The sequence below is a fragment of the Sturnira hondurensis genome, unplaced genomic scaffold (assembly GCF_014824575.4).
Source record: "Sturnira hondurensis isolate 20B ecotype Veracruz unplaced genomic scaffold, ASM1482457v3 Scaffold0002735, whole genome shotgun sequence".
Classification (NCBI taxonomy): Eukaryota; Metazoa; Chordata; class Mammalia; order Chiroptera; family Phyllostomidae; genus Sturnira; species Sturnira hondurensis.
In genome coordinates, this window is record NW_028075366.1 from 160,488 (window position 1) to 178,421 (window position 17,934).

General features: G+C 47.0%; 2 protein-coding genes across 2 annotated transcripts; both read left to right on the top strand.

Annotated features, from left to right (window-relative positions):
• Nucleotides 1-4,012: 4,012 nt before the first annotated feature.
• KIR3DL3 (killer cell immunoglobulin like receptor, three Ig domains and long cytoplasmic tail 3) lies at nucleotides 4,013-10,766 on the top strand. The gene is made up of 5 exons (XM_037040660.1): nucleotides 4,013-4,208; nucleotides 4,361-4,396; nucleotides 5,410-5,688; nucleotides 6,486-6,786; nucleotides 10,409-10,766. The coding sequence occupies exons 1-5, from the start codon at nucleotides 4,175-4,177 to the stop codon at nucleotides 10,743-10,745; spliced, it is 987 nt and encodes a 328-aa protein (XP_036896555.1). The 5' UTR covers nucleotides 4,013-4,174; the 3' UTR covers nucleotides 10,746-10,766.
• Nucleotides 10,767-11,334: 568 nt separating this feature from the next.
• LOC118983321 (killer cell immunoglobulin-like receptor 3DL1) lies at nucleotides 11,335-14,839 on the top strand. The gene is made up of 4 exons (XM_037040661.1): nucleotides 11,335-11,381; nucleotides 13,582-13,704; nucleotides 14,141-14,193; nucleotides 14,306-14,839. Exons 1-4 carry the CDS (start codon nucleotides 11,372-11,374, stop codon nucleotides 14,441-14,443), a joined length of 324 nt encoding a protein of 107 aa, XP_036896556.1. The 5' UTR covers nucleotides 11,335-11,371; the 3' UTR covers nucleotides 14,444-14,839.
• The last annotated feature ends 3,095 nt before the right edge of the window (nucleotides 14,840-17,934 follow it).

Below are 17,934 nucleotides of genomic sequence, written 5' to 3' on the forward strand. Positions count from 1 at the left end.
CTGTTATCTAATAAAGTGTTCTTTGTTTATAATCACATTACCAGATGAGCATTATTGACTCTATGTCTCTTCAGTTCACAGGGTTAACATGGATTCAGTCACTGATTAAAGGTACTAAGTCAGATAAAAGCCTGGGAAATACAGATCCAAACCCATGCCACCACCCTCTCTGGTAGCACAGTCCTTCCCGTCCCCATCAGATGCCACCTGTGCCATTTCCCCAAAACGTCATTACTTGAAGAAACAGCAGGTGGTGCTACTCAGAAAACACGTGTATTAGAGAGCCCTGACTTGTCACGCTTAGCAGTTTCTGTGGTACAAATTCTCCTTTCATGGCCAAGCCAAAATGCCAATGTGACTTCCCCAAGTGCAGAGTTGAGAGATGGCAGAGTCATCGTCACCACCGAGTAAAAGCCATCTGCCCCACACCTCCCCACACGCCTTCTGTTGACCTGCATTTCATCATCTTTTAGAAATGGGAATTCCTACTGCGTGGGGGGGGTGCAGTGTCAGTGAAATTGTGACAACATAATCCCAGAACATTCACACAAAAGTCAAGAGAAAGGGTATCAAATCTTAAAAGAAATGGACTCAGAATTCAAGTAATTTGTGTTGGAGGTAAAACTTACTTCAGCCCATTTGAGGAGTACATTGGAATTATCTAGGTAAAAGGAGAAGAGACGGAGTTATGGCCATAATGTATACATTGTATGTGTATGGCCACATCTCCATAATGCTGGAGAAACTGGGTATGCAGACACGAGTTACACTCGCAAGAACATGGACCAGTGTGGCCCTCATATTATACAGCAAGCACACATCACAAAACCACATGAATAAAAAAGAAAGACGGGTGATATTTGTTCACCATGACCTACCACATGGCAGTGCAAAAGCACAAATTAAATCACCAAAACAATGCATGTCAGTCTTCAAACGTGCTGGTGAGTCCATGAAAGATTCTCAAAAGAAGGCAGGCAAGGCTGCTCCATTACACAAGCTTCAGAAAGCAACACCATGTGCCACTCAGGCAGGCACACCTAAGAGAAGCCCTATGAACAAAAGTAGGAATGGATCCCTTGTGATCTATTTAGGGGTTAAACATAGTGCACTGTTGATGATTTGTTCAAATGTCCTTTGCGACTTTCATTTCATGACTTCAAAGTCCAGTTGTCATTATAGGAAAACACTGCCTTTCTATTTTCTGACTTAACTGTATCTTCATACAGTTTAGTGAGCTGTTGTGAAGTAGGGTGGTAAAGTCCACGGGCTAACCTAGGCAGTGAAGTTCCTAAAAATGGCTGTGGATGTGTTGGAGGAAAAGAGCCACCTTGGCAATACAGTTGCCTCAAAACGTGATCAGCACCTGCCCCACCAACTGCACTAAGTCCAACCAAATGAGGAGTCCCTGCTGAGGCAATGCTGGATCTCAGAAGACAGCCCATGCATCACCACCTGACATGTTAAACTGACCATGTTCAATGTCCACAGCAGCTTCTGATCCCTTGTTGCTTCAACCGCCTGGATGCTTGTAGGTCACCAATATGGACATGTGGGTTATTTCACAGAATGGGGTTCAACTCCATCAGACACTTGTTTGGGATCACACAGGTTTTGGTTGCAGTCTGAACAGTGCTCAGGATTCCTCATCTCCTCCTGGACCCCACTGAAGAGGACTCAGAGGAAGGCAGCTGGGTGCATGGTGTGCTTGTCTTGTTTCTACTCCCAGATGGAAACTCACTGGGTTCCTGACCTTGAAAATCAAACATACTATCAGTAAGACTGTTGTCATTGACAAATGGTGTTAGATAAACAAATATACAAAAATGCAATAGAATGAAGCTGGATATGTACCACACACTCCACACCAAAATGACCTCAAAATAGTTCAGTATAACATCTCATCTAAAACTTAGGATCAAATGGGTAAATCTTCATGAGTGTGGGCTTATGTTTTCTTAGAAATGACACCAAAGCACAATAAACCAAAAAAAAGTTAGATTTTATCAAAGAAGTATGTAAATCAAAGAACACTATCAAGAGAGTGAAAAAATAACATACAAAACTGGTTGGAGTATTTGCCAATTATATCTAATAATGATCTGGCCCATAATATGTAAAGCAGATGTACTATTCAACCATCAAAAATCAAAAACTCCTATTCATAAAAATGGTCAAAGTACTTGAGTAGGCATTTCTACCCAAAAGATATTCTGCAAAGAAGACAAGTTCTGTAAACAGCAAGATGAGCTCAGGAAAACATGCACCCCATGGTCAATCATTAGAAGAAAGACCATGAAAATGACAGCGACCTGACCTACGTCAGCAAGATGGTGAGATAAGTCCCAGCTCTGCTCACCCACAGAAGCCAAGATTTAACCATCATCCATGAACCAAACTACATTCACACTCTAGGGTGAAGGGGTGAAGTCCCAGCACCAGCACCCTGTGGAGCTAAAAACCCAAGAACAATCCCGTTGAAAAGGGTGAGAAGAACAGCTTCACTTTACTGCATTGATCCTCCCACCCATGGGTCCAGCTCCACACAGGGAGACATTCTCCACCTGCAATTTCTTCTGGGGGGTGGAGAGAACAGGAGCCTCTGCCCCACAGCCTTTCCATCACTGCCCAAAGGGCCAGCCTCTGTCCGGCTGAGGGGCCTACAGGCTGGATCCTCTGGAGGCAGCTGAGAATGAGGAAATGAAGGGGGTTCCCAGTAATTGATGTGTGGGTCTCAACAACCAGCCCACCTGCAGACCCTACAGCTGGCACTGAGTTCCTCACAAAAAATGAAAATAGAACTTTCATAGGAACCAGCACTTTCAGTCTGAGTGTCTGTTCAGAGGACATAAAATCAGGATCCCTCAGAGATGGCACTCCCAGGTTTGCTGTAGGGTTATTCGTGACAGCGAACATTTGCAAAACACCTAAGTGTCCATCAGTGGATGTTGGATGAAGCAGCTGTGGTGTGTGGTTACACAACGGAATACTCGTCAGCCATAAAAAGCAGGAAATGCTGCCCTTTGAGACAACGCGGATGCACCAGGAGGACATCATGCTGAGTGACATGAGCTGGACACAGTGAGGTAAATCCTGCATGGTTTCCCTTATATGTAGAATAAATTTTTTAGAGATCTGAACCCAAGTGAAACAGGGGGTAGTGGTGATTACCAGAGGCTGGGGATTGCAAAAAGAAGAAAATATTGATCAATACATGTAACTTTCTGTTGTATGACAAATACGTTCTGGAGACCGAAGGTACAGAGTGTTGATCGTAGTTAAAAGTAATGAATTATTCACTGGAAATTTGCTGTGTTCTCACCCCACACGCTGAAAAAAAAAAAGGAAATGGTGTGAGGTGATGGGTGTATCAGTCATTTGACTTTGGTGATCTTTTCAAAGTGTGCATATATATCAAAACACCAAGATGTACACCTTAAATATACACAGTTCCCATGTGTCATTCTTCCTCAGAAAGCTGGGGGAAAGAATGTTTCTGGTCAAATGCCAATTTTTCAAAAAAAAAAAAAGGTTTTATTTATTTATTTTTACAGAGGGGAAGGGAGGGAGAAAGAGGGAGAGAAACATCAATGTGTGGTTGCCTCTCCCATGCCCCATACTGGGGACCTGGCCCACAACCCAGGCATGTGCCCTGACTGGGAATTGATCCGATGATTATCTGGTTCACAGCCCAGCACTCAGTACACTGAGCCACACCAGCCAGGGCTGGTTAAGTCCCTTTTTGAACAGAAGTAAAGCATCTGCAGCAAGCATGAGCCCTGAGGAATATTAACCAGGGTGCGCATTAGATATTCCTTCTGCAAAGAGTTTTTTAACAATAATATTTGCTTATTAGCTTGGGAAGGGAATAGGGCATGTCACACATTGAATAGTGACTACCATGTAAAGGGGCAGTGAGAGGATATAACACCCTCCCATGATTGTGGATTCTAGACAAACAAACATGATACTTTAGTCATTGATGGTGTTTTGTGATGTGGTTCGAGTCAGACCCTCAGCACCTGCTGTCCTCATGGTGAGAAGACACTGGTCAGCTTCCTGAGTGACGGGCACTTTGTGGACAGTGCAAACTGGGGTGTGGGGACCTGCCTACCACACCCTGTGACTTCATCAGCTTGGCTCAACTCCTGTCTTGCTCAACAGCAGCAGGAGCATGTTCCCCAAATTCTCCAGCCTCCTGGGTCTTGGTGAGTCCTGGAAAGGAAGGGAGGGGTGGGTCATGGAGGAAATCTTGGAAATTCCATGGAGGAATTGGCACAGGAACCAATTCCATGGATGGGGTGCATGCAAACACGGGATCCCCTGGGAATCAGTTGCCTATCATGTGGTTTCCTTCCAGGGTTCTGTCTGAGCCAGAGGATCTGGACACTCTCAGGTGAGCCTTCTCCATCCTCTCAGTACAGTGTACAGCGAACTCTCTGGGTGTCAGCAGGGATTGGGGGGAGCAGAGGGGAGTTGGGGCTGCTGTGGATGACACTGGAGGGTGGGCGGTGAGACTTCTGGAAACGCAAGGAGAGCGGCAAGCCCTGTGTGAACCCAGGGTCTTATTTCTACTGGGAGAACCATCCTAGTCTCTCCCTGAGGCTACGAAGCCCAGGTCTGTGTTCACATGAAGGAGGCTGAGGATTTCCAACGCTGTGGTCTGGGGCAGATGGCCGGCATCTTTATAATTAGGGGAACAAGATGCCTGATGCCACACAACCCTCTTAGGACCAGGGGTCCCACACCTTCTCTAGCCTGCCCTTGACCATAGGAACTGCAGAACCTCCCGCTGGACCTGCCTCAGACCTCTGGCAGGGCCTCCTGACTCTTGGGGCAACTCTGATGGGAGAGAACTTAACAAAAGATCAGGGATCTGTTTCACCTTATTTTCATCAAGTAGAATTTGCTCCTTTCTCTCATGTCTATTTCTTTTATTCAAATTGTGCTTTTTAAAGATTTTATTTATCTATTTTAGACAGGGGAGGGGAGGGAGAAAGGGAGACACAGAAACATCAATGTGTGTTTGCCCCTCATGTGTCCCCCCTTGGGGACCTGGCCCACAACCCAGGCATGTGCCCTGACTGGGAATCAAACCTGCGACCCTTTGGTTCGCAGCCTGCATTCAATCCACTGAGCCACACCAGGCAGGGCCAAGTTGTGTTTTAAGTTAACTTTGCACAAATATGTTACAAACACTTCAAGAATAATTCTACTTGTGGGGAGACCTGCAGGTCCATGTGGGGTTGGACTGTGACCCTGGTCCCTCACCAGGCCACCCTGGGCATTAGGAGACTCAGTTTGGGAGGAAGCCTTGGGAGAATGCAAAGGAGGAATAGCCCCGTGAAGGGGTAAGAAGAGGGGCAGCTCCCCATTCTGAGCTCTAACGCAGTGACCTCTCTCTTCCAGGTGGGCACAACAAGCCCTCCCTGTCAGCCTGGCCGAGCCCTGTGGTTCCCCTAGGAGGGAGTGTGACTCTTCAGTGCCATTACTACCCCCTGTTTACCTCATTCAAACTAACCAAAACAAATGGGACCCCCAGTCCTGAGCTCCAGAGAGATCATATCAACACCTTCACCATGAGCCCTATGGCCATAGAGTATGTAGGATCCTACAGATGTTTTGGACGCCACAACCACACATCTCATTGGTCAGCATTCAGCGATGCCCTGGACATCGTGGTCACAGGTAGGAGGCATCCAGCCAAACCCATGACCGCACTGCACTGTCAGTCAGATTCCTGTGGAGCAGAGAGTTGTCACTGAGTTCCCAGTCAGGATGAACCTTAGAAGGAGAGCCTGCTCTGAGAACGTGGGAGACAGGGTGTGTAATATATGGAACCCGGAGCCCAGGGGAAGGACGAGGCACCAACAAGCAGGAGAGTCAACTCAGGGATTAGCAAGAGCAAAATGCTGCTGCCTGGGACAGGCAGGGAGGACACAGCAGGGGTCATGTCACCTGATCCCAGCCCCAGAGACCCTCCAGGGGGGTTGAAACCCTGTCTTGGAGGAGCCAGAGCCTCAGATTAGACAAGGTCACCTCGGGAGTGGTCTTCAGAGGCACAGGTTAGGGAATGGATCGGGAAATGCCCCTTTGGTCTCCACGTTCTTCTCTAGTCTCCTGCCTGCTGTCTTTTTTGCTCTAGGAGATGCGTGCAGGGAGCCAGGAAACGCATCCTGCAGGATCACCCCCACCGCACACATGCAGAGGAGGGGTCACACAGCCATGCAGCTTTGAACCAGCCCTGCGAGGTTGGGGCTTTTAGTCAAGAGAGACAGAAAAGCAGGTCGAGGGGAGACCGTGAGATCCAGGCTGTGAATGTCATGAGCCAGAGGATGGACCAGGATGCTCAGGGGACATGCAGCGCAAAGACTTAGGAAGGAAAGGAGTCATCGCTGGGCTGAGGGAGGAAGAAATCCACTCCTGGCATATCAGGAGAAGGGGTGAGGGGGGCAACACACAGAACCTACTCTCTTCCTCCCTAGGTGTGTTCAAAAAACCCTCCCTCTCAGCCCAGCCAAACTCCCTTGTGCAAGCAGGAGAGGCTGTGACCCTGCACTGTCACTCGGAAGTCTCATTTGACCAGTTTATCTTGTTCAAGGAGGGGGAGACACGGCACTCCTGGCAGGTTGTGGAGAAGCTCCGTGCCAGGAACAGACAAGCTCACTTCTCTGTGGGCCCTATGACACCTGCACATGCAGGGACCTACAGATGCTACGGCTCTATTCACTCCCCCTATGAGTGGTCAGCCCCCAGTGACCCCCTGGAAGTTGTGATCACAGGTGAGTGTTGCCACACCAGCCCTAATTCTCTTTGTGTTCTGGAAGCTTCAAGGGGTGATGTGGTGTGGAGTATAACATTAGTACGGGGAGAGAAAGACAAACATACAGAGAGTACAAAACTCAGGAGAGGGAGCTTGTGTGGCAGAGTGCCAAAGGAAAAGAAGATACAATGGAGAATGGATAAAAACAGTGTTGTAATCCAAAGAGAAAACAATTGACACGCTGAGGTAGAAAGGGGGGCACATATTAAACTTGACAAGCTCAGGAAAGGCCTTCGTGGCACCTTACAAACTCAGAGACCTCAATTACCCAGGTGGGATGGTCTGAAATTAAAAACTGCCTAACTAGAAGCAGATCATGGTGGATAGTCATGTCCTAGGTTGGCGTTTCTCCCCAAAAAAGGCCAATCTTTACTTCAACTGTGCTAGTCTGTTCTCTTTTTTGCATCTGATAACATACCTTTGGAATATCAAATTTCTTTTATCTTTCTGCTTTTATTTTTTATTTTTTTAAATACATTTTGTTGATTATGCTATTACAGTTGTCCCATTCTCCCCCTTCATTCCCCTCCACCCTGCACACCCTCTCTCACCCACATTTGCCCCTTTAGTTCATGTCCATGTGTCATAAGTTCTTTAGCTTCTATGTTTCCCATATTATTCTTGCTCTCCCCCTCTCTATTTTCTACCTACCATCTATGCTACTTATTCTCTGTACCTTTTTCCCCTATCTCCCTTTCCCACTCCCCTGCTGATAAAGCTCCATGTGATCTTCATTTCTGTGGTTCTGTTCCTGTTCTAGTTGTTTGCTCAATTTGTTTTTGTTTTTGTTTTAGGTGTGGTTGTTAATCATTGAGTTTGCTGTCATTTTACTGTACACGTTTTTTATCTTCTTTTTCTTAGATAAGTCTCTTTAACATTTCATGTAATAAGGGCTTGGTAATGATGAACTCCTTTAATTTAATCTTATCTGAGAAGCACTTTATCTGCCTTCCCATTCTAAATGAAAGTTTTGCTGGATACAGCAATCTTGGGTGTAGGTCCAAGATTGCCTTTCATGACTTGGAATACTTCTTTCCAGCCCCTTCTTGCCTGCAAGGTTCTTTATGAGACATCTGCTGACAGTCTTATATGAACCCCTTTGTATGTGACTGTCCCCTTATCTCTTGCTGCTTCTAGAATTCTCTCCATTTTCATCTTGAGTACTGTAATTATGTGTTTTGGTGTGTTTCTCCTTGGGTCCAATTTCTTTGGGACTCTCTGAGCTTCTTGGGCTCCCTGGAAGTCTATTTCTTTTGCCAGATTGGGGAAGTTCTCTTTTATTATTTGTTCAAATAAGTTTTCCATTTGTGGCTGTTTCTTTTCCCCTTCTGGTACCCCTATAATTCAGATGTTGGAATGTTTAAAGATGTCCTGGAGGTTCCTAAGCCTCTCCTCATTTTTTTAAAATTTTTGTGTCTTCATTCTTTTCTGTTTGGTTGTTTCTTTCTTCGTTCTGGTCTACTCCATTGATTTGAGTCCCAATTTTCTTTCCATCACTATTGGTTCTCCATACATTTTCCTTTATTTCACTTAGTGTAGCCTTCATTTTTTTCAATTAATTTACGACCAAATTTGACCAGTTCTGTGAGCACCCTGATCACCAGTGCTTTGAATTGTGCATCTGATAGGTTGGCTATCTCTTCATTGCTTAGTTGTATTTGTTCTAGGGCTTTGATCTGTTTTTCCATTTGGGGAATTTTTTTTCTTGACATGCTTATTACATAGTGAGGGATGGAGCCTCAGGTATTCATCAGGGAGGGGTAACCCATATTGCTGGGTTTTGATGCTGTATGTGGGGCAGGGGTCAGAGAGGGAACAATGGGGCTTGCTTTGCTCTCTATCAGATTTCAGTCCTGTCTGCCACCTTCCCCAAGCAAATTGGGTTCTTCTGGTGCTGATTCCCATGTGGGTGAGTTTGTGTATGTTCTAGGGCCCTGTGGGTCTCTCCAACAAACTCTCCTGTGAGGCTGGGAGTCTCTCCCAGCAACTCAAGCCCCACAGGTGTTTTCAATCAGTGATTTGAGGCTTTATTTCCCTGCACTGGAGCCCTGGGTTGTGTGGTCTAAACCAGTTTTGCCTGGTTTATTTGTGCGTGAATGTGGGACCTCCCAGTCAGCCAGCCACCTTGCGTGCCATGCCCCTCCACAATCCACTGACTCACTGGGTCTGCCCGCTGCCATCCTGTGCCTGGGGTCTGCCAGATGATACCTGCACAGCCAGGGTCCACCATCTGCTGCCTTGCCCACCCGGGGTCCACCAGCCACCACTTTTTTTTTTTGCTATGACCCCTCTCTGCCCAGCCACCCAACTCTGACTTCGCCCCTCCTACCAGTCTGGATGAATGTGTCTATTTTAACTCCTTGGTTGTCAGACTTCAATACTGTTCAATTTTCTGTCAGTACTGGTTGTTTGTTTCTAAACTTTTGTTGTCCTTATTTTGGTTGTGCAAGGAGGCACAATGTGTCTACCTACTCCTCCACCTTTGCCAGAAGTCCAAAATGTCAAATTTCTTTTTTCCAGACCCCTTTAAGCACTCGCACTGCATCAGAGGGAGACCTCAAAATTCCTCATTGTTACTGTTATCATGTTCATTGTTTACCATTAACTACCTGTACCCATCTATGTGAAAGATGTGTCTATCATTTTACTTTTTATAGAATCCCAGAGGTTCCCACTTCACTTCCTCCCACCTCTCTAAGCTATCACCAATGGGTTTTGTGTAACCTATTTGTTTCCTCTTTTCACTGTAATGTATAAAGTAAGGTGCAAACTGCCATTCTTTGGAGCATTTTCTCAACATGTTGAGGTTTTGTTTCCTGCCAATTGTCATCAGTTTGTCTCCAGTAGAGTCACAGGTTTCTCTATGGATTTGGACGTTTCTTACATTGACAGCATTGACAGACAGACAGACAGACAGACAGAGAATGAGAGAGTTGGACCAGAAGACCCATGAACATGGGGATGAGGGCTGTTCCCCCACCTCAGAAACAGAGAGTTCCCATTTTGATACTGCAACACCTTCCTTCTGCGGCGAGAACACAGTAACACACCAGACACCTCTCAGCCAGCTCTGTGAAAGATCTGATCAGAGACTAGCACCCAGAGGAGTCATCCAATCACGTGGTTTAACAGGTCCTTTTGCACAAAGAGGGAGGAGTGGTCACTCCCAACACCTGGGTGCAGGGACACGCTGGCCTGTCCCTGCAGAGTGAGGTACTCACAGGTCCTGGGGAGATTCTGACACTTTTTACTCCATAAGCCCTTCATTTCAGATGAAGAAACCTAAGCTCGATCTGTGTTCTGGGGAGTCCCTGAAGCGTGCTTTCAGTGCCACTATTTAAGACAATCCCACGTCTCACGGCTGTGAGGGACATTAAGCGCAGAGATACATGCAGAAAACAGCAGAGGTTCAGCAGAGTCCAACACACACGTACAGAGCAGTCAGCACTGCAGGGATCAAAGTGAGACTGAGAGACACTAGAAGACACACAGTGGACACTCCAGGGTGGGAAGAGAGAATTCTTCCTTCTCTCCCAAGGACAGTGTAAGTTGTGGACTAAGATTGAGGTCTCTGTTTCTTCTAAGAATGCAGAAGAAACTCACTCTCTCAGCCCAGCCAGTCCCCATAGTGATGTCGGGGGATAACATGACCTTGCTCTGCCACTCAGAGAGTTCAAATGACCCATACCACCTATGCAGGGAGGGTGAGGCCCATGGGTGCTGGCTTGCTGGAGGGCAGAGACACCATGGTGTGTTCCAGACAGTCTTCCCTCTGGGCCCTGTGACCTCAGCTCACAGAGGGACCTACAGATGCTACAGCTTTTTCAGTCACTCTCGTGTATGGTCACACCCGAGTGACCCACTGCACCTTGCCATCACACGTGAGGAATCTCCTACCTGTTCCTGTCTTACTAGACACTGAATCATAGAGCTACATCTGAAGGTTGCCCTGCTGGTGACGGGCATCCTAGGGACTCTGGAGAAAAAGAAGCACTGAGAAATACAGGGAGGAAAAGAGAAGACGCAGGGCAGGGCCCTTCAGACCTTCCTTCACCTTCTGTATAGATGCCCACAGTGGGGTCCTATGTATCCTGGCAGATGAAAAAAGGGATCAGCGCAGACCTGGGAGGGGGAGGGGCCGGATGCAGTTTGGGGAGCACAGAGGTTGCACCAGCCTCTCACCCTTATTTTTTTCCCAGAAGCACCTTCTGACATACAAGTGATTTTCCCATTGAGGGGCATAGATATATACCACCCAAGGTGACATGTCTCCTGACCACAGCTGTCTTTGGTCACCAGGCTTATCTTACTTTGCCCCTTCCCACTGTCACATCTCAGGTGGTCATTGCTCAAGGTACTCAGGTGGAAGGACCAGAAGGCCACATGTGTCTTTAGGGGGAGGGTAGAGTAAAGGGTAGACAGGGAGCCACCCTTCCAAGGAAAACATGGTGCTACTTTAGTGGGGTAAGTAGTACACCTGGTGACACTTCTCTGACCCTTTTCCTAGGACCTTCTACAAGTACTTGCCTCTCACCCACAGAGTCAAGGATGAGAAAAGGTGAGTAAGGGGGCCTCTTAATTTGGTTCATAGTCCCTGGAAGCCAAACTCTCCTGTGTAAGTGTTGTCTCTGACCTTGGCCTTGACCTAGTGAAATTCCCAATTTGTTCATCGACATTCATGATGGTGGTCAACACAGGAAACAGAAAAGGCATTTAGCCAGTCATGCTTCTTAACTGGGACCCAGGGATAACAGTGACTGTGACCCCATGCTCAGGGGTGATGTCCATACTCCCACCATAAAGTTGAGTGGGGATAGGCAGCTAAAGTATGTTCATGCAGATCATACTTTGGGTGTGTGTGCAAGAAGGAGAAATCGTGTGATGAATAAATGAATGACAATTATTTGATTCAGTCATTTATGTACATTGAGCTAAGCCATGGGATAGAGAAAGCAGAAGTGGACAAGTTAGAGTGAGTGGCAGGGAATACCCTTTTGACGGTGGCATCTTCAGAGGCCATCTGAGGACAGTGAAAGATTGGCAGAAGGATATTCCCAACCCACGGGACAATAAATGTCATGAAACCAACATGGCAATGAGGTTGGGGTGTTCAGACCACCAGCGCAGAGGTGCAGTGGAGATGGGGTAACTAGGAGCAGGTTTGGGAAAGGTTGATAATCAATAAAGGAACATGGATGTTTTTCTCTCTGAAACTGGAAGACATTCAAATGCGTGTATCAGAAAAGTGTCATGGCATGCACGATATTTTTTTTAGAAGGGACAAATTGCAAGCATGAATAGAATTGATTCAGAGGAATGTGAGTTGAAGCCATGAGGGTGATGAGAGGCTTGGCCAATTCTGGTGGGGAAAACTCTCATCAGCTTAGCCATGAAGGTACTGGGGAAGGACTTGAGGAAGAGGATTCCAGAAGGACTCAGAAGTAGCTCACCAGGAAAGACCTTGCAGAACACAGGTCTCATATTTCTCAGCTGGGGAAACTTGGTCGTATTTATTTTTCTCTGCGTCACTGGGTGGAAACTCACACCTGGGCTGTCAGAGAAAGGAATGGCTGGGCAGGGAGCCTAGCATCCTTCAGAGACGAAAGGGAGGAGTCAGATTCAGGGGCTCCACTGATGGCTGTTCTAGTTGTAGTGAGTAAATTTTCTCAGTTGGAACATTAGGCTTATAATGCCCCCTTCATGGTGCCAGTGAGGGCAAGACGAGCGGATAAGTGTGAAATTCCCCTCAGAAGGGCCCAGGCACAGAGAAGCTGCTCCATACATGATGGATCCCTTTTGGGCTCACTTCTCCATAACATGATTACCTCCACCGACCCCGCTGTTAATTATTTGGGGGAGAGGGATCAAGATTCTTCATAGCAAGTTCCACACATGGACCCTGGAATAAAGGCAGGACCCCCTTCCACCTCAGGCCCCACCTCCTCAGGTCTCAGAATATGCAGCTGGGGTGGGGCAAGGAGGAACCCGAGGGAAGTGGGGGCAGCTATGGCTGATGCAAGGGGATTCCTTTCATGCATAAAAATAATGTCCAATTGAGGGTCAGCAATCAAAAGCATGTTAGAGCCTGGTAGACCTGGGTTCAGATCTCTGCTTGTCTGTCCTGCCTCTTTGCTTTGGACCACTGTTATCGCTTCTCCTGGTTTTTTTTTTATACATATTGGAACATAAAGAAAGTGATTGGTCAGGGTTAGGAAGGTTGGGAATCCAGTGTGCATTGGCACAAACAAGAAACCAGTAAATGGAGTTGCTGTCATTTGGTTTTATTTTATTTTATTTTATTTTATTTTATTTTATTTTATTTTTTAAATATTTATAGTTGTTTTATTGTTGACCAGCTACGGTTGTTTCAATTTTCCCCCTATCACTCCCCACCACCTCAGCCATCTCCATTTCCCACACTTGACCCTACCCCTCTTTGGTTTTTCCTATATGTCCTTTATACTCATTTCTGAAAACGCTTCCCCCTTTCTCCCCACCTCGTTATCCATTTGGTAATTTTTAAAGAGTTTATTTATGTATTTTTAGAGACAAGGGGGGGAGGAAGAAAGAAGGAGGCAAACATCAGTGAAGAGAGAAACATTGGTCAGTTGACTCTCACATGCACCCTGACCAGGGACCAAATCCACAACACAGGCATTTGCCCTGATCGGGAATTGAACCAGTAGCCTTTTGCTTCGTATGATGATGCCCAACCCACTGAACTATACTGGTTAGGGCTCTCCTATGCTTATTGACAGAGGCCTCACCGCCTCAAGAAAGCCCCAGCAAGCTGTACATTCTCACTGGACTCTCCATAGCCTTCCTCCTCATTGGTGTTTCCCTCGCTGCTCTCCTGTATTACTGGTGTTTCGTCAAAAATCGTAAGTCTGAAGGAAGAGAGTAGTGTCACCTGAGTGGGGTGGAGGATGTGACTGGAGCACAGAGATGCATGTTCACTTCCTATGGGTTGAACTGTGGTTTTTGTTGTTGACATCCTTGATGTCTTCCAGAGGACCCAGGGGTCCCCATTCTTTTCTTTGAATCAACAATCACCCTTCCCCAACATCTACCACAGCAATGGGGATCCCACTCTCTTGAGGATGGTCTACAAGACAGTGTGTAAGGTGGGGGTGATGGGTTAGGACAGGACCTGGGGACAGTCAAGCTGGGCCTGGTTGTGTTGGTGGGACAATTCTGGAATTAGCGGGGTAGACATGCTAAGCACACTGCTCCTTCTTTTTGGCGTTTGTGTCCTAACCTGTGGTGAGGATCAGGCATCATCCTCCCAAGAGTTCTGATGCACTCTTCCACTCACAGGTGCTGCCTTGAGAGAACCAGAGACCAAGGAAGACCAGATGATGAATGGCGAGGTGAGTTCTCCCTGCCCAAACTCTGACCACATCTTCAGGTCCTCCACACATCCCATAACCCTGCCTCCAACCATCAAGCCTCGACCCATTGTTCTTACCTTTCTCCTCTCAGGACCTGGCAGCAGAAGACACACACAGTGTGATATATGCCCAGCTGGCTCTCCAACAGAGAGGGCTCACGCCCTCTTCCCTGAATACTAAGGATGTTTCCACTGAGCCCAGTGTCTACATGGAATTCAGAGTAAACTAGGCCCAGGCTGAGGCCAGGCCTGGCCCTGGACTCTGAGCACATACAATGTTGCCAGGCAAGGACCGGGGTCTCTTTCTGGGAGGAGACCCCCCAGGAACACTCTCCTCCTTCTCAAACCCAGCCTGACACCTCTAGGTGACAGCAGAGGAGCCTCAGGCTTGAAGGAGCATCTCCAGAATCACACAACCTCTTCATAATAGCTCAGCAGTTGTAGGGCTGTGGAAACTACCCAACCACTTCCAGAGACATTATGCACTCGCCTGTATATACTGTAAATCGGATCACTACCACCCTATATTTTTCTGAAATTCTACTAAACCAAACTCTACAGAGACTGATGTATGTACTCCGCCGGTTACTTTGTCTGATTCTTCAATAAAATTCTACAGAGATGAAGTAGATTTCATCTGTAGTGTCCAGGATCGCAGACACAAGAAATCTATGGCTACTTCAACTGAAATTAGAGTTGATTAAATTATTTTAACATGTTTTATTTTATTTTTTTTAATATTTTATTTATTTATTTTTAGTGAGGGGAAAAGAGAGAGAAAGAGAGGGAGAGAAACATCAATGTGTGGTTGCCTCTTGTGCGCCACCTACTAGGGACCTGGCCCACAACCCAGGCATGTGTCCTGACTGGGAATTGAACTAGAGACCCTTTGGTTCCTGGCCAGCACTCAATCCACTGAGCCATACCAGCCAGGGTTCTTGGAATGTCTTACCATGTCTTAAGTTCACAAAAATTTGTCATATATAATTTTATCCGAATTCTGGGACTACCACCTGCTGTTTGTGCATTTTCTTTTTTGGTAACCACTGTCTTCCAGTGAAAAACCAAACATCTGTTCTTAGTAGACAGTGCACCTGGGAACGTTGGCTTCTGTAGACCTCTCCTTCTTACCCTTTATTCCTTTACTTCCTAATTGAGTCAGCATTTACAGAAACAACCCACAAACTACCACATGCAATAAAACTCCCACTCAGCTCTTGGAGTTAGAATGTGCTATATTCTTCCAACAGACACATTATTAGATTTCTTGAGCATTTCAGTGTAGATGTCACTTTCACTCCAGGGTCACTATCTCATGGTCTCAGTTACTCTTGTCCCCAGTGGCTTCGTGCCACTATGCTCACACACCCAACAGACTGATTTCTAATTGCTGGCTCTCCACACTCCATCATGCTGGACCACAAGGAGCGTGAAGCAGCAGCAGGACAACTCTCCCAGACTCTGTGATCCTGGCACAGTTCTGCTTGTGAACCCTTGTGGTGGGTCGACTCAGGGGTCTCTGGGAGAACAAAGGTCATCTCTTTGTAGAACAAAGGTCACCATGGCCATGGTGCCCCAGAATGTTCCAGCCCAAAGTAGGGTTACCAGATGCCCGAAAAGTCTGTAGAAAAAAAAAAACCCTTTAAAACGGTCCATAGGGAGCAGACCACACTGACAGGGGCAAGTTTATTACCAGCTTCCCGGAGACAGAATCTTACTTATCCCTCCACCCATCTCTTCTAAGTCATGATGCTACTTTACTCTTACCTCATTTCATGTTTTTTGTTGGTTTATTTGCCTATTTTCTACAAAACATATTTGGGGCCTGTAACTGTTTTTGGAAGATGTCGGTGATCTTAACATCTTGTCCCTTCCTTTGTTGTAAAAGAGCATTTGAACAAACCCACCGAATGCGTCCTGTCCAGGAACAACACGGCTTGTATTGGGGGCTGACCAGACCCCTGAGCTTAGGACCAAGCACCCCATGACCTGGAAACTCATCCCAGCTTGGGTGACAGGCCCTGCTCGGCTGTGTGTTGTATGAAACTTGAGGAAGGTGCACACGATTCTGGGACTTGAGTAATTTCATCATTACAGGCAGTTATGGAAACTTACTGTCCCTGACAGCGTGCACTCCAATACCTTGTCAATAATGAGTGACATTTTCAAAAATGGCAGTGTCCCTTATAAGGTCACTGCGGTTTGCTCTCTGTGTGCTCACACAGGAAAGCCCACAGAGACAACTGTCCGCAAACCCCACTGTTGTTATTCTAACGTTCATACCATGGAAAAGGTGAATGTGCTGTTTCCTGGACATGGGTGCAGGCTTGGGGGTGGGGTTGAGTGTGTCTGGGTTTCTGTCTGTGTTTGTGAGCATGGGTGTGTGTGGAATCACTGTGTGAGTCCAATGAAAACCAGGCAGATGGTCGTGGGAGAGCATGGCTCTCTATCTAGGGGACCATGTGGGTAGGAGGACCCTGATGCTTTAGGACACCGAGCCTGGAAAATGGCCGTTGCTGTGAGACAGCGTCCCCTCCTTCTCTCACCCAGATCCTGGCATCCTGGGCTGCAGTGGGTGGGGGGACCATGAACGGACTCCATACAATGCCTTGAAAACATAGTGTTATTGGGGTACGAATATGGGGTACCCTGGTTCCACCTCCACCTGGCTCCAGTGCAGGGAACCCCCTGCAGCCTATTCCTTTAAGGAACAGGCTGTTCCTGGATGGGTGGGATGCCCCTCACAAAGCCATGTCTTCCCTCCTCTTACCTCCTTGATATCTGGCCCCTGGGCAGGTGTCTGGCAGACTGCAAACACGTTGGAAGATACTAGCTTCAGTAAGTTTTCAAGAGTTCTTAATGAGCAATATATACATTTTAGATGTAAGTACAGCTCAACATGGCAGGATTGGAGGCAAAGAAGAAAGGTTAATGGGGTGAGGCAGGTATGAAGTCAGTTGTGTTCCCCAGACTCCCCCAGCTGGCCCAGCACCACTGCATTGCAAGGGTCTCTGTCGTGATCACGTGACCCTGCACTGTGCTCTGAGTCTGATTCTTCCTTCCTTCCTTCTGATTCTTCCTTCTGATTCCTTCCTTTTGATTCTTCCTCTGCTTTTCAGTTTCTCAAACCTCCAACATCTCCACCTAAGTCTGAATGTCTGGTTTCTTTTCCCCCTGTATCTCAAATAGAGTGAAATCTGACCTCACGTGCAGGGGTGGGGTTGGTATCACTGGGCTACGCATGAGGGAAGTGAGAGCAAAGGAGGAAGCAGGCTGTCCAAGGGTCCTTCAGCCATTCAGAATGTGGTATTGCAACATTTGACATTTAAAATGTGTGTGTGTGTGTGCGTGTGTGTCTTTAGTGCCTTCTAACAAAAACACTCATGAATATCATCTTGTCTGAATATTGAAGACTCTACAGAGTTTGAAGAGGACAGTGACTGCCGGCATCAAAGGTGCTTTGCAGAGCAGAAATGACTCAAATAATTGACCCCCAATGAGAGGGAGAGAGAAAGAGCCCACGTCTTACAGAAACACAGTCAGGTGGAAACTGAGATGCAGCCCCTGCGTTCCCAAGGCCAGGAGGAAGCACTGAGATCTCCTGCAGAGGCAGAGTGTTTGCACAGATCCCAGACTCGTCCCTGCCCCTCCCACTGTCTCTGTGTCATGAGGGTTCCTTGGGGTCTGCAGTCAATGAAGCAGAGAAGGAAGGTCACCCTTC